We start from the raw sequence: 21,808 nt of genomic DNA, 5'->3' as shown, positions 1-21,808 counted from the left end.
TTGAAAATTATAGCAGTTTGCTCAAATCTATTGTATTGTTCATGTAAAACGCAGGTAAAATGAAGATGATGATTTAAAAGGAGATATAGTTAGAAATGTGGCATTCCGAAAGACTTGACTTAATATGTGGACATGAGTTTCACAATTAATAAATTTTAGGCCTCATACAAAATTTAAAAAAAAGAGAAAAGGAACTGCCAAATTGTCTTGCAAAGTTGCTGGGCCATTTTGTGTTTCCACCATCAGTGAATGAGAGTTCCTGTTGTTCCACATCTTCACCAGCATGTGGTGTTGTCAGTGTTCTGGATTTTGGCTATTCTAATAGGTATATAGTGTTATCTCACTGTTTTAATTTGCAGTTCCCCAATGATATATGATGTTGAGCATCTTTTTAATATACTTGCCATCTGTATGTCTTCTTCAGTGAGGTGTCTGTTTAGGTCTTTTGCCCATTTTTTTTTTCTTTCGCTCCTTTTCTAAATGGTTGGTTTCTTTTCTTTCTTTTTTTTTTTTTTTTGAGACAGAGTCTCACTCTGTTGCCCAGGCTAGAGTGAGTGCCGTGGCGTCAGTCTAGCTCACAGCAACCTCAAACTCCTGGGCTTAAGTGATCCTCCTGCCTCAGCCTCCCGAGTAGCTGGGACTACAGGCATGCGCCACCATGCCCGGCTAATTTTTTCCATATAGATTTTTAGTTGTCCATATAATGTCTTTCTATTTTTAGTAGAGACGGGGTCTCGCTCTTGCTCAGGCTGGTCTCGAACTCCTGACCTCGAGCGATCCACCCGCCTCGGCCTCCCAGAGTGCTAGGATTACAGGCGTGAGCCATCGCGCCCGGCCGGTTGGTTTATTTTCTTACTGTTGAGTTTTAAGAGTTCTTTGTATATTTCAGATACTAGTCTTTCATAAATATTTTCTCCCAGTCTATGGTTTGTGTTTTCTCATTCTCTTGGTAGATATTTTTCTATCTCAAAGTAAAAAAGCCTTTTGAAACATTTACAAAAAAGAGATTTAAAAGCAGAGATTGCACACTGATGGCCTACTAGCTAGATCAGACCTAGACCTGTTATGTTTTGCCTGCACTGTTTTGTCTTGTTCAGTGTATCTTTTGAAATTAAATATTTGTTAATAATAATGATAGTTGATATTTACTTACTAGTAAACCCTGTGCTAAGCCCTTTCCATACTTTTGTTTAATTCCTACAGAAACCCTCCAAAATAAGCCCTATTGTTCTTATTTCACATATGAGAAACAGGCTAGAGAGGTAGAACACCTGTCCAGTCACTCCCAGTAAGTGGTGACACAGAGGTGTGATTCCAGCTGTGCTCTTTAAATTATTATGTTAATTACATCTAATACCATTGAAATGAATTGAAAAAAGAAGGAATATAAATGTCTAATAAATATGAAGAAAATTTGCAACCTTACTAGGAATCAGAGAACAAGAACGAAACACTCTCCATTGATACGGAGCTTGGAAAAGGACCCTTAGGCATTTCTGTGGGGAGAATGTACCAGCATCCTTTCTGGGAGAGGGCATTTTGGGAATATCTTTCAAAAGTATTAACTGTTCATACCCTTTCACCCAGGGATTCCACTTCTAAGAATTTATTTTGAGAAAAATTAGAGTTTATTATAGATTTCTGTGCAAAGATAGGCATTATTATGTTAATTATAGCAGTAAAAAATTGGGAGCAACCTAATTCTCAACAGTAAAGGATTGGTGGAATAAATAATGGTATATTCATGTGCTAAAATACTATCCAGCCATTAAAAATTCAATTTTATCATAGCAAATAATATGCATGGCGATCCTGATATGGCCACTGTGCTTTTCCACTGACTCTAAAGTGGTATGTGAGTAAAGCAGTTTGCACCAGGTGTTTGGCACATGGCTGTGTTTGCTACTGGCTGTGTTTGCTGCTGTTAAGGGGGTGGGCGCATAGGTTATTTTTATGTTGTTTTTTTTCCTGCGTATTTTCCCCCAGACAGCTCACAATTTACCTATTTCTTTAAGAGTTTTTTATTTGTTAATTTTGGAAAAAATATAGAACTTCATAAAAGTCAGCCTGGGTTTCATACAGTATATTTTTGGTATATGTGTAAATGAATTCTTTGTGAATCAATTTGTTTTTATTTTTTTACTTAAGCTTTTAAAAATTCCTTAAATAATACTAGCACTTATCTAAAAGATCTCAACAGTACAGAAAAAGAAGTAAATTGTGAAAGCCTTTCTCCAAATTAGTCTTGTTCTCAGTTTCATTATTTAAGGTAATCACTATTAGAAGATAAAATTTTAAATATTTATTGGCAATTTGCCCTAGTTAATATAAATTATTTGTTAAGCAAATAATCACCTCTGATATGTTTTGAGTATTGGGATTTTCAACTCTAGGGATCCAAGTGAGATATCCCCACGTTGGTTCTGTCTTCCTTTTACCAGTATACTTAACCTAAGTAAAGATGTTACAGGTAGTTGTGTATTTATAGTGCAGTGTCTATTCTCAGACACCAGTCCTTCCATCAAACATAAACAAAAAAATAAATAATGATGTTTCGGTATTAGAATAGTGTGAGTTAAACTAATCCATATTTCGTTATTTAATTATATAACTTCTGTAGAATGGACTATTCTTACTGGCATTTGGACCTTATAGCTGAGGAAAGGTTCAGCTTCGTTTGTGTTTTGTTTTCTTTTTCTTTGCTTCACAGATATTTGAGGGCCTCTCATTTGGGGAATAAATTTATTCCCTAAGGTTTTGTTTCAAGCTGTTTGATCTTAGTTGGGGAATACTACCAAGCACTCTTCTTTAGGTTTCCTAAGTTTACCCACATTTGGTTAGATCTACTTAGAGTGGTGGGTAAATTCAAAATTTTTACTGGAAGGGGAAAGAATTATTTACCAGAATTAGATAAAGCACCTCTTGGGTAATGATTTCTTTTTTCTCTCTTAATAATTGATTGATTGAAAGTAGTGGCAGGGTTTTGTGGCAAAGGAAAGGCCTGGGGAAGAAGACAGGTGGTTTTCATTCTGTCCCTTCATAGCAGTAAAGAGGGAAAGGACAGAGAGGAAATCATCTGAAAACCGTCCTGTGAACATTGGCCTAAAAAACCGTAGTACAGAAATTCAGTGCCGCCAGCAATGGTATTTAGGAGGAGCGATCCAATTTCTAGGAAAGCAGGTACAAGTACCCTTTAAAAGAAGGAAAAAAAAAAAAAAAAAGGAATACTGTAATTTGGGATACACAGACAAGTGTTTGTTCTCTGCACTTTTTACTACCCTGTCCTAACCAAGGATGGGTTAACATAGCAAATAAGACATTCCTTAACTGTGAACAACCATTGTAAATGCCTGCAATGTTCATGAAAGATATGAGGGCTCTTTAAATAATTTTATGTTGTCATCCATATTTTCTCCCTTGTTTTTTTTAACACTTGGGATATAGTGAGAATTATTTGGGGGTGTGAATAAGTTTCTTGTCCACAAGTAGAAGAGAGAGGGTTTTTTTCCTTTCAGCTTTGGAGGTGGTGTCCTTCCTATGTAGTTAGGCATGGCTGTTTTCCAAGTGACCTTGTATCCTTATCAATACTGTAGAAAACTAGACACATCGTACAGACTTTACAATGTAAAGCCATTAGGGCATTGCATTCTTGAAATACTTCTAAACCTTGGCTTTTAAAAAAAATTACATGTTCATTGTGGATATTTTCTTATAGCCCTATCTGTGTGCACACGCGGACTTACTTCCTTAGGCTACATGCTGAGACGTGGAATTGCCGTCTGTAACTGTAAAGGACATCTACAGTTCTTGGGCCAAATGACCCTGTGTTCTTTTTCTGTCAGTTCTCACCCACAATACACGAGTGTCCATTTCCTCGGGTTCTGGTTCGGGGCTCATTTGAAGGGAACGTCACCTCCCTTTTGTGACTATGTGGACATGGGTGTGTGTAGATTTCCCCCTGGGAACCTAGGGAAGTGCTTCTGTGTGCAGAGCCCTGGGTCTGGGCACACGGGTCCCCAGCAGGGCGCGTCGAGCCAGAGTGGGCAGCCTGCAGGCAGGTGCTTGCTCTCCGGGACCAGCTGCTCTGCGCGGGCTGGGCCGGGCCTGCTGTGCTCCAGGAGCACTCGGGAGGCTCTCAAGTCATTCTGCCTCTGGGAATTTTACAGAGGTGATATTGAGCTCTCGAAGGCTGAGTAAGAAGGTGTTCCAGGCATGGGGCCTGCCTGTGCAAGCGTGATTTCTGAAAAGGCGTGGCATGTTCCAGCACAGTTCTATGGGGCTGTCCTGGGAGAAGAGGCTGGAAAGGTAGGCGGTGATCTGATAAGGAGTTTGGAAATGACCTGTAGGCTGAGGAAGGAGATCCCAGTGGTCCCGTCAAGATGGCTTAGAGAAGGGAAAGCCTGGTGGCTGGGAGAGCAGTGTGGAGGTTGCCACAGTGTTCTACTGTGAGAAAAAAGGACTTGAACTCGAAGCAGGGGCAGGGAACATTTGGAAGTGTTTGTTTTGGTTTTTGGTAGAAGCATTTGGGCTACTTTGCCTTGTAAGCTCCAGAGGATGAAGGAGAAGGGTGAATTAGGGAAGAATCTGAAGATTCCATTTAGGGAAACACAAACTCCAGAGGAAAATGCAAGAAGTAGGAGGAATAGGTTCAGGAGAAAGAAAAGGACTTTTGAGTTGGAGGAGACATCTTAGTAGAGGTGTCTAGCTAGTAGCTAAAAGTACAGGAGGAGCCTGGATGTGTGTGTGCAGTTTCTTTGAAAAGATTGATTCTGGAGCCTCCTGGAGGTGTCAACTCAGATTACACTGCCATCGCCCCAGGGCTTGAGGTTTTCACTTTTCTCTTCATGCCTCTATGCATTTAAGACAAATCACAGTACAAAAAAAGTCACAGCCACTTAGACCTCAGTCCCACCTCAAGAGAAAAGTACTGGTAACAATTTTTGTGTATTCTTCCAGAAATTTGTCTTGCATGTACACATACATCTAAGCATATAAATCCCTAGAAAGGATGAGTCAGACACCAACGGAAACTCACTACACACACTGCAAGGGACACACAGTAACTTCCCAAAGTGTACTGGTGTGTGCTGTCGCTGTGTGCCTGGATTTGGGGGTCTTCTGTGTCCCCAGGAGTCAGTGCTGCTCATAGGTGGACCACTGAGTCCCTTCCACAATTGCCCAGGTTCCCCATTTTTGGTTTGCAGGGCTAGAATTAGAGTAATTTGAGTCTTTGTACTTCTGTGTTAGTTTTCTTTAATGAATATTTTTCCTAGTTACAAAGACCTTGTTTTAAAAATATATAATGGTAATTAACATGTATGCATTTTAGAAAGTCTGTATAGATGCATACATTTTAAGAAGTGAATTCTCACCCCCACCACCCCCCATCACTCCCCAGATTTAATCCCTGTTAGTGGTGTGGTGTATAGACCCCATTTTATGTGAGGGGAAAGTGGATGGGGGTAGAATACACATTTTCTTTCTTTCTTTCTTTCTTTCTTTTTTTTTTTTTGGAGACAGAGTCTCATTCTGTTGCCCAGGCTAGAGTGAGTGCCGTGGCGTCAGCCTAGCTCACAGCAACCTCAAACTCCTGAGCTCAAGGGATCCTCCTGTCTCAGCCTCCCGAGTAGCTGGGACTACAGGCATGTGCCACCATGCCCGGCTAATTTTTTCTATATATATTTTTAGCCGTCCATATAATTTCTTTCTAATTTTAGTAGAGATGGGGTCTCGCTCTTGTTCAGGCTGGTCTCGAACTCCTGAGCTCAAACAATCCGCCCACCTCGGCCTCCCAGAGTGCTAGGATTACAGGCGTGAGCCACCGCGCCCGGCCTAGAATACACATTTTCGACATGGGAAAATATAAAGAAGACAGTAAATCTCATGGCCTATAATCTCACCAAGCAGACAGTGATCCCTGTTAGAAGAGCAAACAAATGCATGATAGTGGTTAAAAAAGCAAACAAACTAGAATAGTACAGAGAGAGACAAGGTAAAAAGTTAGTCTTCCTAACTCTCCTGCCCATACTACTAGACAGAAGTCCCTCTCCCCAAGGTAATCTCTATTACAGTTCTCATTCCAGAAAACCTGTGATGCAAATATAAACATTGTGTGTGTGTGTGTGTGTGTGTGTGTGTGTGTGTCTGTCTGTCTGTCTGTCTGTCTGTCTTTTTAATGCAGACAGAAAGGACCCTACTGCAGTGGTTCCCAACTTTTTTGGTATCATGCAGGGCAGTTTATCCACACACCGGGGGTGGGTGGAGGTACAGAGCTCAGGTGGTGATGTGAGGCCCATTTCCTAACAGGCCACGGCCCGGTACCAGGCCGTGGCCCTGGGGGTTGGAGCCTGCAGCCCTACTGTGCTTTTTCTTTTAAACTTAACATATCTTAGATCTTTCTCTATCAGCTTTACTTTATTCTTTTTAATGGGTTATTGGCTATAAATGGAAGGTCAGTCAATGGGTGTGTCTGTGATTATTTAATTGGATCCCATTGGTGGACAGTGATACCATTTCTAAATTTTTTAGTATTCCAGATAATGTTGTGAACATGCTTGTACAGATATACTTGTTCCCTCATGGAAATATTTCTGGAGGATAGAAAGAAGGGGAATTTTAAAAATTATTTATATATGTTATCTATCATTATATATACATTGGTACAATCTAATGATAATATAGAGAGGTTGTAGTAATTTATACTTCCACACGTGTATATGAATGCCATTTCCATGTATCCTTGTCAAAATTGGATATTATTAACTTTAGAAAACATTTTTTGGGCCAGCCGCAGTGTGTCTCACCTGTAATCCCAGCACTTTGGGAGGCCAAGGTGGGAGGATCACTTGAGCCTAGGAGTTTGAGGGCTGCAGTGAGCTATGATCACACCACTTCACTCCAGCCTGGGCAACAGAGTGAGACCCCATCTCTAAAAAAACAAAACAAAACAAAACTTCTTGTGTGTAGGTGTCTTATCATTTATTGACAGTTATTAAATAGAACTTTGTCAGTGCCTTCCTGTAAGGATGAAATTGGCAATTAAAGGTTTCTTACTTCAGTTATGAAACCTAGAAACCTTGACCTTGATGTGGAGGTAGCCTCAAGGGTGGCCCAGCTGAAAGAATGTGAAGTGAGTTTTTCCATTTTTATAGCCAAAGAAACTAAGCCTTTGAGGGCCGTTTCTTTACCCCTCTTACCCCATCATGAGAGGAGCATTACAGAATTAATACAATTTTGTTAGGCTAGCATTTCCCTCTCTGTAGTAGAGCTTTCCTCAGAGCAAAAGTAGATTTTTTTTTCGTGTCTCTATTTTGACCTAAATTATCTAACTTGTACTTTTTTTAAATATGTAAAGTACTTTTTGACATCTTACAACATTAAATTTTTGTTATTGAGAGAAATGTAAATTTTACCCCAGCAAATTAATTTTGTTTCTCTTTTTTTTGGCATCCTTTCCAGTTGTATAGTGGTACTCATCTCATCATTGCTTTTATATTACTTTTCCTTTATAGACAGAGAATGGTATGTTTTCTTGCTTACTTTTCCTTTTAAAAGGAAAACATTGATATCATAGTAGAAGGTACTGTATTTTGGTCCTGAGTGAGTTCATATCACAGAATTGAATCTTATATTAATAATTTCATATGAGAAACTGCAAAGGCTGGATATCAAGCAGAGGCCTATGGATTTAAAAAAAAAGAAAGAAAGAAAGAAAGAAAGAAATGACAATGCTGGGTGCGTGGTGTTCAGCAATACTTACTAATGAATCATAGGAGTTTTCATCCAAACATGGTCTCTGTGTAGTTGGATGCTCTCAGAGGCAGAAAATGACAGTAACATGTGGAAACACGCCTGCAGAATTCCTCTGATGTCCATTCTGCCACCCAGATGTACATCCAGCCTGTACTGGGCACCTCAAAAACAGAATTCAGGTCCTTCAGCCTTTTTTAAGCACCTAGATATGAAAGGCACAGTGCCAGTTAATTATGCAGTCCATGGGGATAGAGTCCCTCAGAATTATTTAGAAATCTGTACTGGAAGTTTATTTCCTAAATGTACCAAGATTTTTTTCCTTAGTTCGTAGCTGGTTACATGCAGGTGAGGTGGTGATGCTTGTCCTTGGTATAGGTAGAAAGATGATCCTGGCAGGGCGGGGGGGGCGGGGGGGTCTTCTTACTGTTCAAGTATATTTTTGCTTTAATGGCCTCCCCCCAACCCAAATTCCTCTTTCTCCCTTCTAGTATGGCAAATATACATCAATTAAAGAAACATAATAACCCGTGGGGCCATTTTTCCTTAAATAGGAAGAAGATTCCATGGACTATTAACTATTTAGGGTGGTCTTATTTTGAGTGCTTGTCTTATAAACCTATAATAATGTTCTTCCAAATTAATGTGCTAATTAGAAGCCTGGAATCCCAGTGCTGAACGTGAATTTCAGAATCTCCTCCAACTTTTCACCAAGGTCAGAAATCTCTTTTATTGGACCTTTGTTTGCCCCAGGGTCATCTAGTTTCTTCATTTACCCTTGAAGTGACAGGAGCCTCACTACCCTACAAGGCTGCCCAGTTCCTTCTGGGCTTTGGAAAGCTCTGAATCACTCACCTGAAACCTGCCTGTGGAACAGCGCAGAACACACATATTGCACACACCACAAAACTGGGTTAAACGATTATTTCTTTTCACAGTTAGCTAGGAATTACCCAGGCAGGGATCATCTTTGGTAAGTGAACACAGGCACTCAGTAGTGTTTAGAGAATGAATTCTTGATTTCTTATGACTTAAAGATTGACTGGCAATTAGTTGGGCTAATTATTTTTTGTCTGAAATTGCATTGGAAAATGTGTAAGCGGGCCTGTGGATGCAGTCAAACTTAGGCGGTGGTCTCCATTGGTTAAGATGCCATTTGTTTTACAGAGATCAGTTTTTAAACTACAGAGGAACTCTGATCACTGATAGCAGACTATCCAGTGGGATAAGAGGCAATCTCTTCCTTCTGCTGTTTAGTCACGGCCCCCTTCCTTACCAGCAGACCTGGGCAGAAGAGAGACTGAGGCAAGCTGTGAACTTTCTAACAGCTATTCTCTTTTAGCTGTTGGCTTTGAGAAGCAGAAGGGATCAATAATCTTAGAGAATATAGCAAAACCCGGGAAGCTTTAAAAACAAACAAACAAACAAAGTAAACATGAGAAGTTGAAAATTTAAGGTATCCAGAAACATCCCAAGGAAAAATAGACTCCACTGGGATATCTTCTGAATTCACCCACAGAATTCTCTGGAGTTTTAAAATCCACTTTTATGCAGTATTGCACAGCAAACAGACAGATCGCTATTATAAATCATTCCTTACCAAAGACTCAAGTTTTGAAACTAAGGGCTTGAAAGGAGCTTAGTGTTGTGTTGTGCCTGAGCGTGCTGAGGCCCGAAACTACCAGTCACCTGTCAGAGGGAACACAGCTGCCCTCAGTCAGAGTCTGGGTCTAGAACTCAAGTTTTTTGACTCTCAGCCCAAAAATAAAACATCAGAAGAGGCAGGAACTGTTGGTTGCTTAATTAATCACATTTTCAAAGTCTCCAGAGTTTCATGTAGCAGAAGTTATAGCCCGTGGGAATTGGAGTGTAGACATTTTTTTTTCCTTCCCCCAAACCATTTTTGGTTTCTCAGTGTTTCCAGCTTCCTGCTCTGAAGGGGCTGTGCAGGTGCAGGCCCACTCCCCCTTCAGGTCTCTGTTGTCATGCGGCTGCCTTTCCAGGCCACCATCCCTCAGTCCCAGCCCCCCTGCCCCTAAAGCTCTCATGGCCTTTGCCACCCATTACTTCAAGCACCTTCCTTCCAGCCTCCTGGTCCATCCCAGGCAGGAGAGACTGGGAGACCCCCTGAGGTCACCTCACTGCAGCTTAGGCTGACCTCCTCAACCTGGAGGCGGGCCGGCCGTGCTTGTGAGTTGCACTCAAGGGAATTTGAGCAGATCACACCCCTTCTTTTTTCATTCCCTTCCATTTCACTCTCACTTTTCCCTTCCAAAGGGTGCTGTTCATAGTTTCACCGACTTCATAAGAAATGGTTCATTCCCAGTGTCCTGCGGCATTGACTATATTCAACTCGTAGCCCAGCCGTTGAGTTTGTCCTGTCCTCCCAGCCAGTAGTTTCCCATAGTCCCTCAGGCTTCAGCCTTCAAGGCATCCTCAGCCCCACCCCTCTGCATGCTGGGCGGGCCCTGCACCTGGCTCCGTATGGGAGGTGTATGTGGTTTCTGGGGCCCGTTCCTTTCCTGCCCACCGTGTTCTAGGCCTGCATCCAGTCCGGTACAAGTCAGTGATTTATGACTTGTTCTCCCTGCATCCTGTCTGGTCTCTGCCGGTTCAGTGCTTGCACAGTTGCTGATTTAATCTTCTTAAAATGCTGCATTTCTGAAGTCAGTCTCTCCCTAGTCCCTCCCAGCATATTTACATACTTCCCTGTTGCCCTCTACCGGGGCCTGCCTTCCTCTCCAGATGTTTCTCCTGCTCTGCCCCCTGCCACAGCCTGGGCGGTTGGCTCCTTGCCTCATACCTCAGGCTCTCTGGGAGTCTTCAGCTCCTTCATGGAGCTTTTGTCTGCCAGCGGTTCTTTTCAAGGCCTTGCTGATGTTCACTGACTGACTTGTTCATTTGACACTTAATTCACTAAGCAAACATGGAAGACATACTGTTTGGTTCACTGTGAGAAATGGATTACTGAGAGGTAAGAGGCTCAGTCTCCACCGCCAGGAAGCTTGCCTGGGTTCAGTATCTTCTTGTGTTGTGTCTACTGTATCCTGAGTGGAAAGGCAGAAACCAGGTCCTGTGCTTTTTTTTTTTTTTTTTTTGTCTAAATTACCTGTACCCAGCAAGTCTTCTGTACAGGGAATTTCTTATTTTATTTAACTATTTTGGCTTTTTTGATTAAATTCTGTGCATTCCCATTTTAGCTTAGCATGAGTTATAACATTAAAATTAAGATAAAAATCTATGAATATAAAGTCATCAGCTGAATTATCTCGTAAGACTTAATTAGATAAGATTACTTAAGACAGTGATTTCTCATTAGATCGGCCCTGTTCATATTAACTTTTCTCCATTTGTCCTCAGCCTGCATGAAGAAATCAGTGATTTTTATGAGTACATGTCTCCACGGCCCGAGGAGGAGAAGATGCGGATGGAGGTGGTGAGCAGGATCGAGAGTGTGATCAAGGAGCTCTGGCCCAGTGCTGATGTGAGTCCCTGTCTGGGGAGATGCTGCGTAGGGTGACAGCCCTTGTCCCCGAGAGGGAAGTTGTCTGTTGGTGTCTCATGCAGAGTCCTCACCTGCAAGTAGGAGTGTCTCTGTAGAGTTATGGTCTAATTAAATCTTAAAGGCAAACTTTTTTTTCCCCCCCAACCTTCAGATTTGGGGCTTCCTAATTATTTTCATTGAATCGGATGGCTGATTTAAAACATTTTTTTTGTGGTGCTAACAACAGTTACTAGATGGAATCTATATTTAAGAACCGTTGGTGTGAAGAAAGGAAAGACAAATCAAACCTCATTATAGCAACCTGTTATTGGATGTGATATATCAATCCCATTACTATTGTGTTCCAATCTCCAGTATAATAAATGTTTTATAATTGTTTATAGCTGTATGAAAATGTCAGTAGGAATTTTTGTCACCTGAAGGAAATTTTCTTAGGCTACTGCAGGTGTAAGGCTTTTCTACCCCATCCTGCAAACGCTCTTCCTTTCTTCTCTCTCTGACCAGCTCTTGTCAGAGAGCCCTTGTTTCCCAGCCCAGCCTAGCCCCCCACTTATCAAGAAAAATTTTTGCCCAGGATTTCTTCTTGGCTTATTTGTGGTTCTTGTTATTGGTACTAAGGTAATACTTCACCTTTTAGGGCTCTTTTGAGGGTCTGTTCTATAATTCTGTGCATTCAAAGAAGTAACTTATTAGAATCCATTACTTTGTCTATATAGCTTTTCTTTAGACTCTGTCCTGAGGTGGCAGAGGGGAAGCGAGGGAAGGTTTGTGTCCCGTTGGCAAAACCAAAAGGATTTTGGATATGACACTGCAGGTAAAGGGAGAGGGAGGACACTAATATTTTATTGAGTAGCTACCCTACGCCATGTTGCTTCTCCCATGTGATCTAAATAAGTGGCTCTCAACTTAGGGTGGTTTTGCTCCCCAGAGGGCATTTGGCAATGTTGGCAACATTTTTGATTGTTGTGACTGATGAAGCACTTCTGGCATCTAGTGGACAGAGGCTACGGATGCCACTAACAATCCTACAGTGAACAGTACAGCCCTTACAACAAAGAATGGTCTACCCAAATGTCAGTAGTGCTGAGGCTGAGTAATCCTGATCTAAATTAATCCTTATCCTTCTGAGATGGGGGATTTTATCCATTTTTTTAAAAAGCAGATGAGAAACAGGTTGTGGTTAGGTTCCCAGTTCATCTCACCTTAAACATTGAGCTGTTTTCACTGTTGATCCTTTATTGTGATTAAGCACATACACATACCTGCCTGAGTTCCCTGTTGTCCGTGGGTTGAGGTGGAATGTGTCCCAGCTTTATGCCACAGCGTGATGTTATAATGGTAGTGCCTGATGCTCTCTTTGGAGTTGACCTGTAGGCCAGCTCTTGTCTTGCAGTTGAAGTAGTCTGACCCTAATTTAGTAATCTATAAGAAGACTTCTGTTAGAGAACAAAAATTAAGAGTTTGTGATTGTGTCTCTGGCTTATAAGGAAACCTCAGTGACCTGAATACTACTTTTGAAAGTTTTCTACAGTTGGCCCAGTCTATCCACAGGCTCCACATCCCCATATCCAATCAACCTCGAATTGAAAATATTTAGGAAAGAAAAACCTGACAAAAATAATAATACACAAATTAAAAAATACAAATTTTTAAAAATACAGTATAGCAAATGTTGATGTTGCATTTATATTTTATTATATTGCAAATATTTATGTTGCATTTATATTTTATTAGGTACTTTAAGTAATCTACAGAGGACTAAAATTATATGGGAGGGCTGTGTAAGTCTTATGCAAATATTATGCCATTTTATATTACAGGCTTGGAGCATCCTTAGATTTTGGTGTGGGAGGGGTGGAACCAGTCTTCCTCAGATACCAAGGGAAAACTGTGTTTTAGTCTGTATGTTTCATATTTGAGTCTGATAAATTTAAATTATATTCTGAATGTCTGTTTGTGAAAGAGTCCCCAATTCATGAAAGCATGGTGTTAGGAAAAAAAAGGCTCTTGTAGTACTAAAAAGTACCAGTAGAGGGTAGCAAAAACTGGCATTTCTCCATAGCCAGGTGACTTTTTATCTGATACCTCAATATAATATCTTCTTTTTCTATTTCAGGTCCAAATATTTGGAAGTTTTAAAACTGGCCTGTATTTACCTACTAGGTTAGTATACTTATGAAGGTTTCAAGGGATTGTACAAAGAGTGTATTCATTTTGGTTACTGAATGCATTATGAGTGTAAACAAAGCAGTTAGACTTATAAACCAAAAATTCATCCACTGGTGTTTTATTTGAATTACCTTGAAGTAGAATATCGTTTCGGATCAAGACTGAGATGATACAGAGATGTCAAAGGCAGCATGTAGTGGTGGAATCAGTTGCTAATTTGCAGAAATTGACTACTTGGCAGAGAACTGCTCAACTCCAGAACATTTTTTTTCTTTTGAAGTTTATTTCCCCTTATTTTTATTTCATGATATATAAATATTTTTAATTTACAGATTTACACAATGTAAAAAATCATGTACCTACCACCCCAGTCGCGATACAGAAGAATTTTCCTTGTACCTCCCAATTCCTTCCTTCTGCACCTTACATTAAAACTCTTTCCCCCACCTCTGATCTGTTTTCGCTGTCCCTATAGTTTTGCCTTTTCCAAAGTGTTCAAAAAATGGAATCATACAATATGTAATCTTTTTAAGTCTAGCTTTTTTCACTTAGGTTAATGCATTTAAGATTCATCCATTCAACCCCATCACTTAACCCACTAACATAGATGTTAATGTAGTATTGTTATAAAATGACTGATTATATGTAGCACTAGATATACTCTGGAATTTAAGGTGTCTCTTTCTCTCTTTTTTTTATAATTAAGAACTCGTTCTGCTGGTATGATTCCAGCAATCCTGAACCAGAAATTCAGGGCACAAAAACTCTTCTCTGAGGATGGTCCTGGCCTTTTCAGTACCCTTTTTCAGTCTCAATGGTACTGAAATTTCAGTACCCTCAATTTCAGTCTTCTCAAATGAGATCTATCTTAACCCACAGCCTTGGAGGAGCTCTTTGGTGACCGGTAATGTTTGCCTGAAGGGTGGATAGTTGCCCCCTTAGAATTGAAACGGTTTGGTCTTTATGAAGGAAAAGCGTTCCAATATGTTTTTTTATTTGAGCTTGATTTGGTCTACTTTACTCCAACTTAAAATATGTTGAAGTGGATAGACCCTGGCAATTTCCATTCTTCCCATTAGTGTCGTTGGCCTACAAGAGCCATAAAATATTCAACTTTGAGTTCATTAATATTATTCCTTATTTAGGTTCTGAGCTACAGCAAAACCCAAAAAGTCATTTTCCTTAAAAATTTAATTAGATTTTATGAATAGGTAGTACATCCATATAGTTCAGATTTGGAAAAGGCAGAAAAATAATTGCAGTGAAAAAAATCTCAATTCCACCTCTGTCCCCTAGTTCTCCTCCTTGGATCAGCTATGTTGGCAGTTTCTCACATACCCTTCCGAGATATCTATTCATGTAAAAGGAAATGTATGTCTGGGTGTGGCTGCTCGTGCCTACAGTCCTAGCACTCTGGGAGGCCAAGGCAGGAGGATCGCTTGAGCTCAGGAGTTTGAGGTTGCTGTGAGCTGTGATGATGCCACTGCACTGCAGCCCGGGCAACAGAGTGAGACTCTGTCTCAAAAAAAAAAAAAAAAAAAAAAAAAAAAGGGAGGAGGGGGGCAGTACGCATGCTTACATAGTGGTAGCATGCTGCCCACACGGTGCACTGCATCTTGCTTTTTGCACCTAGTCACAATTAGTTTCATCCAGATAGCAAAGTCTTTAGGGTTAGTACCAGAAACCTTTATGAAAAGGAAACATTAACTGGTATTTTTTTTGAGGTTTTACTTCTTTCAGAATCACTCTATTTCCTGAGGCCTAAGTTATGCAAAATGACTGTGAGGAGGAGGTTGTTAAAATCAACAACGTCTCCTCCTCTCCCCACGCCCCCCAAAATCCCTCATTATCGCTAACACATTTAGTCTTCTTCATTGGGCAGGGTGAGAAATAGGTTTTAACTCTACAAATAAAGTCTATGAGCATGAATGTCACTTAAGACAAATATAGTTTCTTGCTTCTTCAAATCCTTCTGTGTGTGTGTTCTGTGTTCAGTGACATCGATCTTGTGGTGTTTGGAAAATGGGAAAATCTACCCCTCTGGACCCTCGAAGAAGCTCTTCGGAAACACAAAGTTGCAGACGAGGATTCAGTGAAAGTTCTAGACAAAGCTACTGTAAGTTCTTTAGAATTTTGTGTTAAAATCTCTAGTTATTTACATATGAAACTTAAATTAAAATTTAATTTTGGTGAGCACAGTTGGATTGTGGGTATGTGATTTTTTTCCATTTTGTTACTGTCACAGTGCTTGTACTTAAAAAGTTTTGTTTGTGAAACAAACTAACTTGTTCTGGCTATGTATTTCTTTAAAAAATAATACCCAGTTTTATCATACATGATACCCTAGAGGTTTTTTAAAATATAAAAAAGTATAAATAAAAATATGGATTTCTATTAAATAGTCTATAGTTACACCGAAGATGTTGCCATTCCATTCTAACTTATTTTGTGTCCTTGAGAAATTGTATATAGTTGAGGTTTTGTAAATCAGCCCTATTTTAATCATATCTGGAACTTTCATGGAAGCTCATTGTAGAAATAAACCTATCTGTTTTAGAAGTTGGATTTTTGCATTTTTTGGTTTTCTTAGAGCAAAACAGTTAAATTGTTTCCTACAAAAAGCTATTAATTTGAAGACTCAGTTCTTTTTTGTTTTGTGGTGGTTTTTTTCTTTTTTTTTTTGAGACAGAATCTCATTCTGTTGCCTGGGCTAGAGTGCAGTGGCGTCAGCCTAGCTCACAGCAACCTCAAACTCCTGGGCTCAAGCGATCCTCCTGCCTCAGCCTCCCAAGTAGCTGGGACTACAGGCATGCGCCACCATGCCCGCCTAATTTTTTTCTATATATTTGTAGTTGTCCAGCTAATTTCTTTTTATTTTTAGTAGAGACAGGCTCTCGCTCTTGCTCAGACTGGTTTTGAACTCCTGAGCTCAAATGATCCACCTTCCTCGGCCTCCCAGAGTGCTAGGATTACAGGCGTGAGCCACCGCACCCGGCCTGAAGACTCAATTCTGCATACAGAATTTGTTTGCCTGAGTTTTCTGATGCTTGGTGCAAATAGAGCATTTTTAAAAAGAACTCCTAATGTCTTGTATAAATCATCCTATCAGTTTTTCTTTGAAAATAATTCTTACAGTTTATCTTGTTGGGTTGCTTTTTGGGCTATTTGCAAACTGACCAATAATGCAAGTGGGTTACTGTGTATGACTTAAAAATCCAGCAGTGTTCTTATCAGGAACAGTTTGATAGAAAACATTTAGTGCCTGACATTCATAATTCTTGATCTGATACTGAGTTGGAAACTGTTCTTGGAAGTCGAACAGTCTTGAGAAAGGCTTTTGTTACATAATTTCAGGATTCCCAATTAATTTAACTGTATGTCAGTTAATGCAACCATATGAGATGATGGGTATGTGAATTTGCTTGACTGTAGTAATCACTTCAGTATGTATATCAAGGAAAGTAGATCAAAATACCATGTTGTATACCTTAAATAGATACAATAAAAAATAAATAATAAACCAATAAATAAAGTTGTTTGGACACCAAAATAAACAAAAAATTGTAAATTGATAGAAATTACAAAATAAATTTTATGAGGTTAAAATACTAAATATGTAATGTGTCTGTAGAAGACCAGGTTAACTGTGGTATATAGTATTGACCGCCAGTCTAGAAACCTTCCATCTCCTGATTTTATCATTTAATTTGATTAAAGTATTTTAATTTACCTCTCTTCTCTTTCCAGGTACCTATTATTAAATTAACAGATTCTTTTACTGAGGTAAAAGTTGATATCAGCTTTAATGTACAAAATGGCGTGAGAGCAGCTGACCTAATCAAAGATTTTACTAAGGTTAGAGAATTTATAGTGTTTATACAATGGAATTATGAGACGTGTAATTTTGTTTTGAGAATTCTTTTGTGGTGGTATTCTGATACACTTTGCTAAATAATTTTTATATGCATATTGCTGACAAATGCTTTTTTTCTGTGCAATGGTTTTGCTTTCTTTGAATCTGATTGTAATGATCAGTAATTAATTTATAATGTGACCTCAAGTAAGAATTAAAGGTTGAGAAAGTTTTTGAAGAAATTCTGTGCTTTAGATCTTTCCTCTTGGGGACATAAAGGCTGAAATCATGGTGCACAATTGATTCCTATCAGTTTTTAATCTCTTAAGAGTTTAGATTAAGAACCTTTCCTTTAAGAACCTTAAAAAGCCTTTTCTAGATTTTAATCCCCAAGTCACCTATAAAGTGGTTCCTGTAGGTTTCCTTACTTCTGTCTTGAAGTGATTTATTTCTATTTGTTCTGTTTTCTTCCAAAATAAGGAAGAATTTATCAACATTATCTTTAGTACATTTTACATACTTAGCTTCCAATTTTTTTTCTCCCTAAGCTAAAACCATTAACTGCTTTGGTTTACATTGGAATATCTTTTCTATACATTCAAAATTTTTTTCCTTAGTAGCTCTGTAGTTTTTATTTTTTAAGAAAAAATGGTAACTACTTTATCATGTTGTGAACATCATCTTCTCATATACATGTTCGGAGGACAGAAAAGTGGAACAACAGAGATATTATCCATGATCTCACTCTTTTGGAAGTGGTGTGTGTGAATTTTCTTCTTCTTGAGAAAACAACTTTTTTTTTAACCGTTAAAAAGGGTTTGGTGAACATCTTTCCATACATGCATCTTTCTTTATAGTTGCAAATGTTTGTAGGAAGATTCCTGGAACAAAATTTCTGGGTCAAGGATATATCCAGATAAAATTCTGATGGATATTTGCCTAAATGTTCTTTAAAAATGGGCTGTTTCTAGCCTGACTTCAATCATAATGTTTAAAAATACTTACCTCTCTTGCTGTGAGCTAGGCTGATGCCACGGCACTCTAGCCTGGGCAACAGAATGAGACTTTGTCGCAGAAAAAGTATAAACCTTTTTTCTTCTATACATGTTCCCTGTTGTAGGAAGTCTAGGAAACAGAGATAAGAGTAAAGTAGAAAATAGAAATCACTAGTAACTCTACCAACCCTAAGTAATGGCTGCTAAGACTTCTTTCAAGATGTTTGTTTCTGCCTTGTCTCCCTCAGTGTCCCCAGCCTGCGGCCTGGCCTGCAGAGAGCACTGAGTGAACTTGTGCACGAGAGAAAGATGAACTGCACATATGTGCCCGCTGTGTGTTCTCACAGATAGCCCCGCCTCGTTCTCTGTAAAGCACGGGAGGGAGGGGAGGCCTGTGTGTGGTCACCAGCTCACGTGAAAGGCAGCAGGCAGGGCTCTGCTTGCTCCAGGGCTGTGCAGAGCACCACCTAAGAAAAGGGATTCTTTAAAATCCCTCTGATTGGTGCTTTAAAATTTTGAGAGGCTTTGTTGTTGCACTGTTTATATTATCTTTTTACAAATGCATATGATATGGTCATGGTCATGAATGAGCATCATCAGATATATACTGTGAAGTGTTTCTGGCTGTCGTGAGTGCTTGGGTGCCATTATTTAGGTATATATGCTTTAGATTTTACATGTGGGGAGAAAACCCTTAATTACTTATAGCTTAGTTTTTATATAGCTTACTCTTAAAATAAAAAATTAAGTATATTGCAAATCTCCACCAAGTTTTGTAATGTAAGGACCAATTTATGCCCCATCAATGCTTAGATCTATTACTGATATAGGAATCATTAAAAATATAACTTATTTCTTTTTCAGAAATATCCTGTATTGCCATACTTGGTTTTAGTATTGAAACAATTCCTATTACAGAGGGACCTTAATGAAGTATTTACAGGTGGAATTGGTTCTTATAGTCTTTTTTTAATGGCAGTCAGTTTCCTTCAGGTAAGTTGTATAGGTATTCCACACCATGCACACTAAAAGTAAAAGAAAGAAATCAGGCAGAGAAACATTTTGGAAAAAATTTAAGTCAACCACTACTTAGAATGCTTCCCTTGATTATTTGTGGCTTTTCCCTTTAAACTGGGTACCTTTTTATTATTTAGCAAATAAGTATTTAAAAATTCCCAGGAAAGAATATTTTTTGTTTTTAATCCCATACGTTCTAATATCTTTGCAGTTTTCACTGCAAATTTTAGCATGCAAAGGTATGGCCTGGCTTCCATAAGTGTAAACAGTATGGGAGTGTAAATGCCAAACATAAGAGTGTCTTCTAAGCGGCTAATCTTGTGAGTTTAGTTGAAATTGAGACCTGTTACTTGGGTAAGATGAGTTAGAGTCTAGTATTATAAGTGGTTGTGTTTGAGTCGCACAGGGCTGCCAACTTCCCTGATGTGTTGGGCCAAGCCAGCCCTGTCAGCATCCTGCGGTAGCCATAACATTTAGCCTCATAAACTGTCTCCCGCCAGTTCTGCACCATGGGGCTTTAGTGTTGTCTGTAACAGCAGTACAGCCTGCTGTTACCCCGCTATCTGCTGACTGATACGCTAGACCAAAATTACCATAACGTTGCTTATAGAAGTTAGGATGTCATTTATACATCTGCCTGATAATTTAGCAAAAATCCAATATGATTTCTTCCTTTTTTTCTGTTTTTAGTTACATCCTAGGGAAGATGCCTGCATCCCCAATACAAACTATGGTGTTCTCTTAATAGAATTTTTTGAATTATATGGACGGCACTTCAATTATTTAAAGACTGGCATCCGGATAAAGGATGGTGGTTCATATGTGGCCAAAGATGAAGTACAGAAAAATATGCTAGATGGTTACAGGCCATCAATGCTTTATATTGAAGATCCTTTACAACCAGGTATTGAAATTAGGTAAATTTGTGGGCATTCAGAGAGGGCATTGTCAGTCACCTTGTTGTACTTTAAGCTCTCTTTAGGTGAAAAATGAAGGAATAACTTCTAATTGTAGCCATTCTTTTCTCATCAATATATTTCATAAGCAAACATACCAAAATAGTCACACAAACCAGAAAAAACACCTTGCAGACTTCCAGATGAGTTGAGAGTAGAATCCAGTTGACTCTCAGAAGCAAAGTAGAATGGATTTATGTGCATCTCCAGTTTGATGATATAGGAGATGGGTCCTCCATTGCCCACGATTCCAGCCAGTTTTGTCAGCAGGACTTTAATGAGATAATTCTAAAGTTCTCAGAGGCAGGAAGCATGGTAATATGTATTTAAATTCAGGAGCAGGAGTTCAGGAGGATTGTTTGTTTCTTTTTGGGACCTCTTCTTTATGCCTTAATTTTGCAAGGTCTCCCTGTGGTTTTTCCAGCTTCTGTTGGCTTGCAAGTCAATGCATTCATGAAGTTATATTTCCTTGTTTGTATCCTCATTTTTCTGGACATTATTTTTTCCTGATAAAATCATAAAATATTTAGATTCTGCATTATGAGACTTTAGTGGAAGTGCTGCTAGGTATTTGCTTTAATGTGTAAACTTTGAAAATAAGGAAGGGCAGTGAAGAAATACAGCAGTTGCCTGAGAGCTCTTCTGGCTTTTTGAGATGCCTTATAAACATGAATTGTCCTGTGTGTTTATGTGTTGAAGGAGCATTCACTGGGATCCTCTGTGCAAAAGACAAAGACTTTTCAGCAAGATGATCCTTGCTTTTTAGGAGCCCATAGTTTAGTGTGGGAAATACATCTATCTATCTATCTATCTATCTATCTAATAGAAACAACAAAAAAATACGAAGGTATTTCTATTTTAGCTTGGTTTCGCTCTTAGGAGAAAACGGGCAGCTATTTCTTTTGTTTACATCACTATTTATATGTGGGATAGGATAGTTCTTTTTCAGCCAGAATACATTTAAACAATTTATACATTGTAGTAAAGTACCAACTATATGATGCGCTGGTTCAGAGACTGGGGAGCTGTGGGGACAGCTCAGCTTCTGGGTGCAACTCTAGTGGGTGCTGTTGTCCTTGCTCTCCTGGAAGAGGGCTCATCAATATTTAGTTCATATTAAGCAATGGTCAAACCTACTATGTTATGTGTATGTTTCTTTTAAAGGTAATGATGTTGGAAGGAGTTCATATGGGGCCATGCAAGTGAAACAGGCTTTTGATTATGCCTACGTTGTTTTGAGTCATGCAGTATCACCAATAGCAAAGTACTATCCCAACAATGAAACAGAGAGGTAAAAGTTCAACTAAAATCAGCCCATTGTGTCAAAATTGGTTGTGGCTTCTTATCTTCAAATTAATGTTATCTCCCTCCCCCCTTTTTTAAACACATGCAGCATATTAGGTAGAATAATTAGAGTGACGGATGAAGTCGCCACATATAGAGATTGGATATCAAAGCAATGGGGCTTGAAGAATAGGCCTGAGCCTTCATGCAATGGTAAGATGTTTTTATTGATTAATTGACCAAGTATTAGAGGCTTTTCTGTGTTGTGTGTGTTTAATGG

The 21,808-nt window shown here is 39.2% G+C and overlaps 1 protein-coding gene across 3 annotated transcripts in view; it reads left to right on the top strand.

The window, feature by feature from the left end:
- Positions 1–21,808, top strand: part of TENT4B (terminal nucleotidyltransferase 4B) — a 72,618-nt gene that overhangs the window by 40,982 nt on the left and 9,828 nt on the right. For all 3 annotated transcript variants that reach the window (XM_069456731.1, XM_069456730.1, XM_069456732.1), the window contains exons 2-9: positions 11,110–11,233; positions 13,371–13,417; positions 15,419–15,539; positions 17,171–17,278; positions 19,136–19,264; positions 19,979–20,192; positions 21,409–21,535; positions 21,638–21,741. In XM_069456731.1, coding sequence (XP_069312832.1) covers positions 11,110–11,233; positions 13,371–13,417; positions 15,419–15,539; positions 17,171–17,278; positions 19,136–19,264; positions 19,979–20,192; positions 21,409–21,535; positions 21,638–21,741 — 974 coding nt within the window. The remainder of the gene's footprint in view (positions 1–11,109; positions 11,234–13,370; positions 13,418–15,418; positions 15,540–17,170; positions 17,279–19,135; positions 19,265–19,978; positions 20,193–21,408; positions 21,536–21,637; positions 21,742–21,808) is intronic.

Source organism: Eulemur rufifrons, chromosome 23 (genome assembly GCF_041146395.1).
Source record: "Eulemur rufifrons isolate Redbay chromosome 23, OSU_ERuf_1, whole genome shotgun sequence".
Classification (NCBI taxonomy): domain Eukaryota; kingdom Metazoa; phylum Chordata; class Mammalia; order Primates; family Lemuridae; genus Eulemur; species Eulemur rufifrons.
The sequence above is the reverse complement of the archived record's forward strand: the minus strand, read 5'-3'. Positions and strand labels throughout refer to the sequence as shown.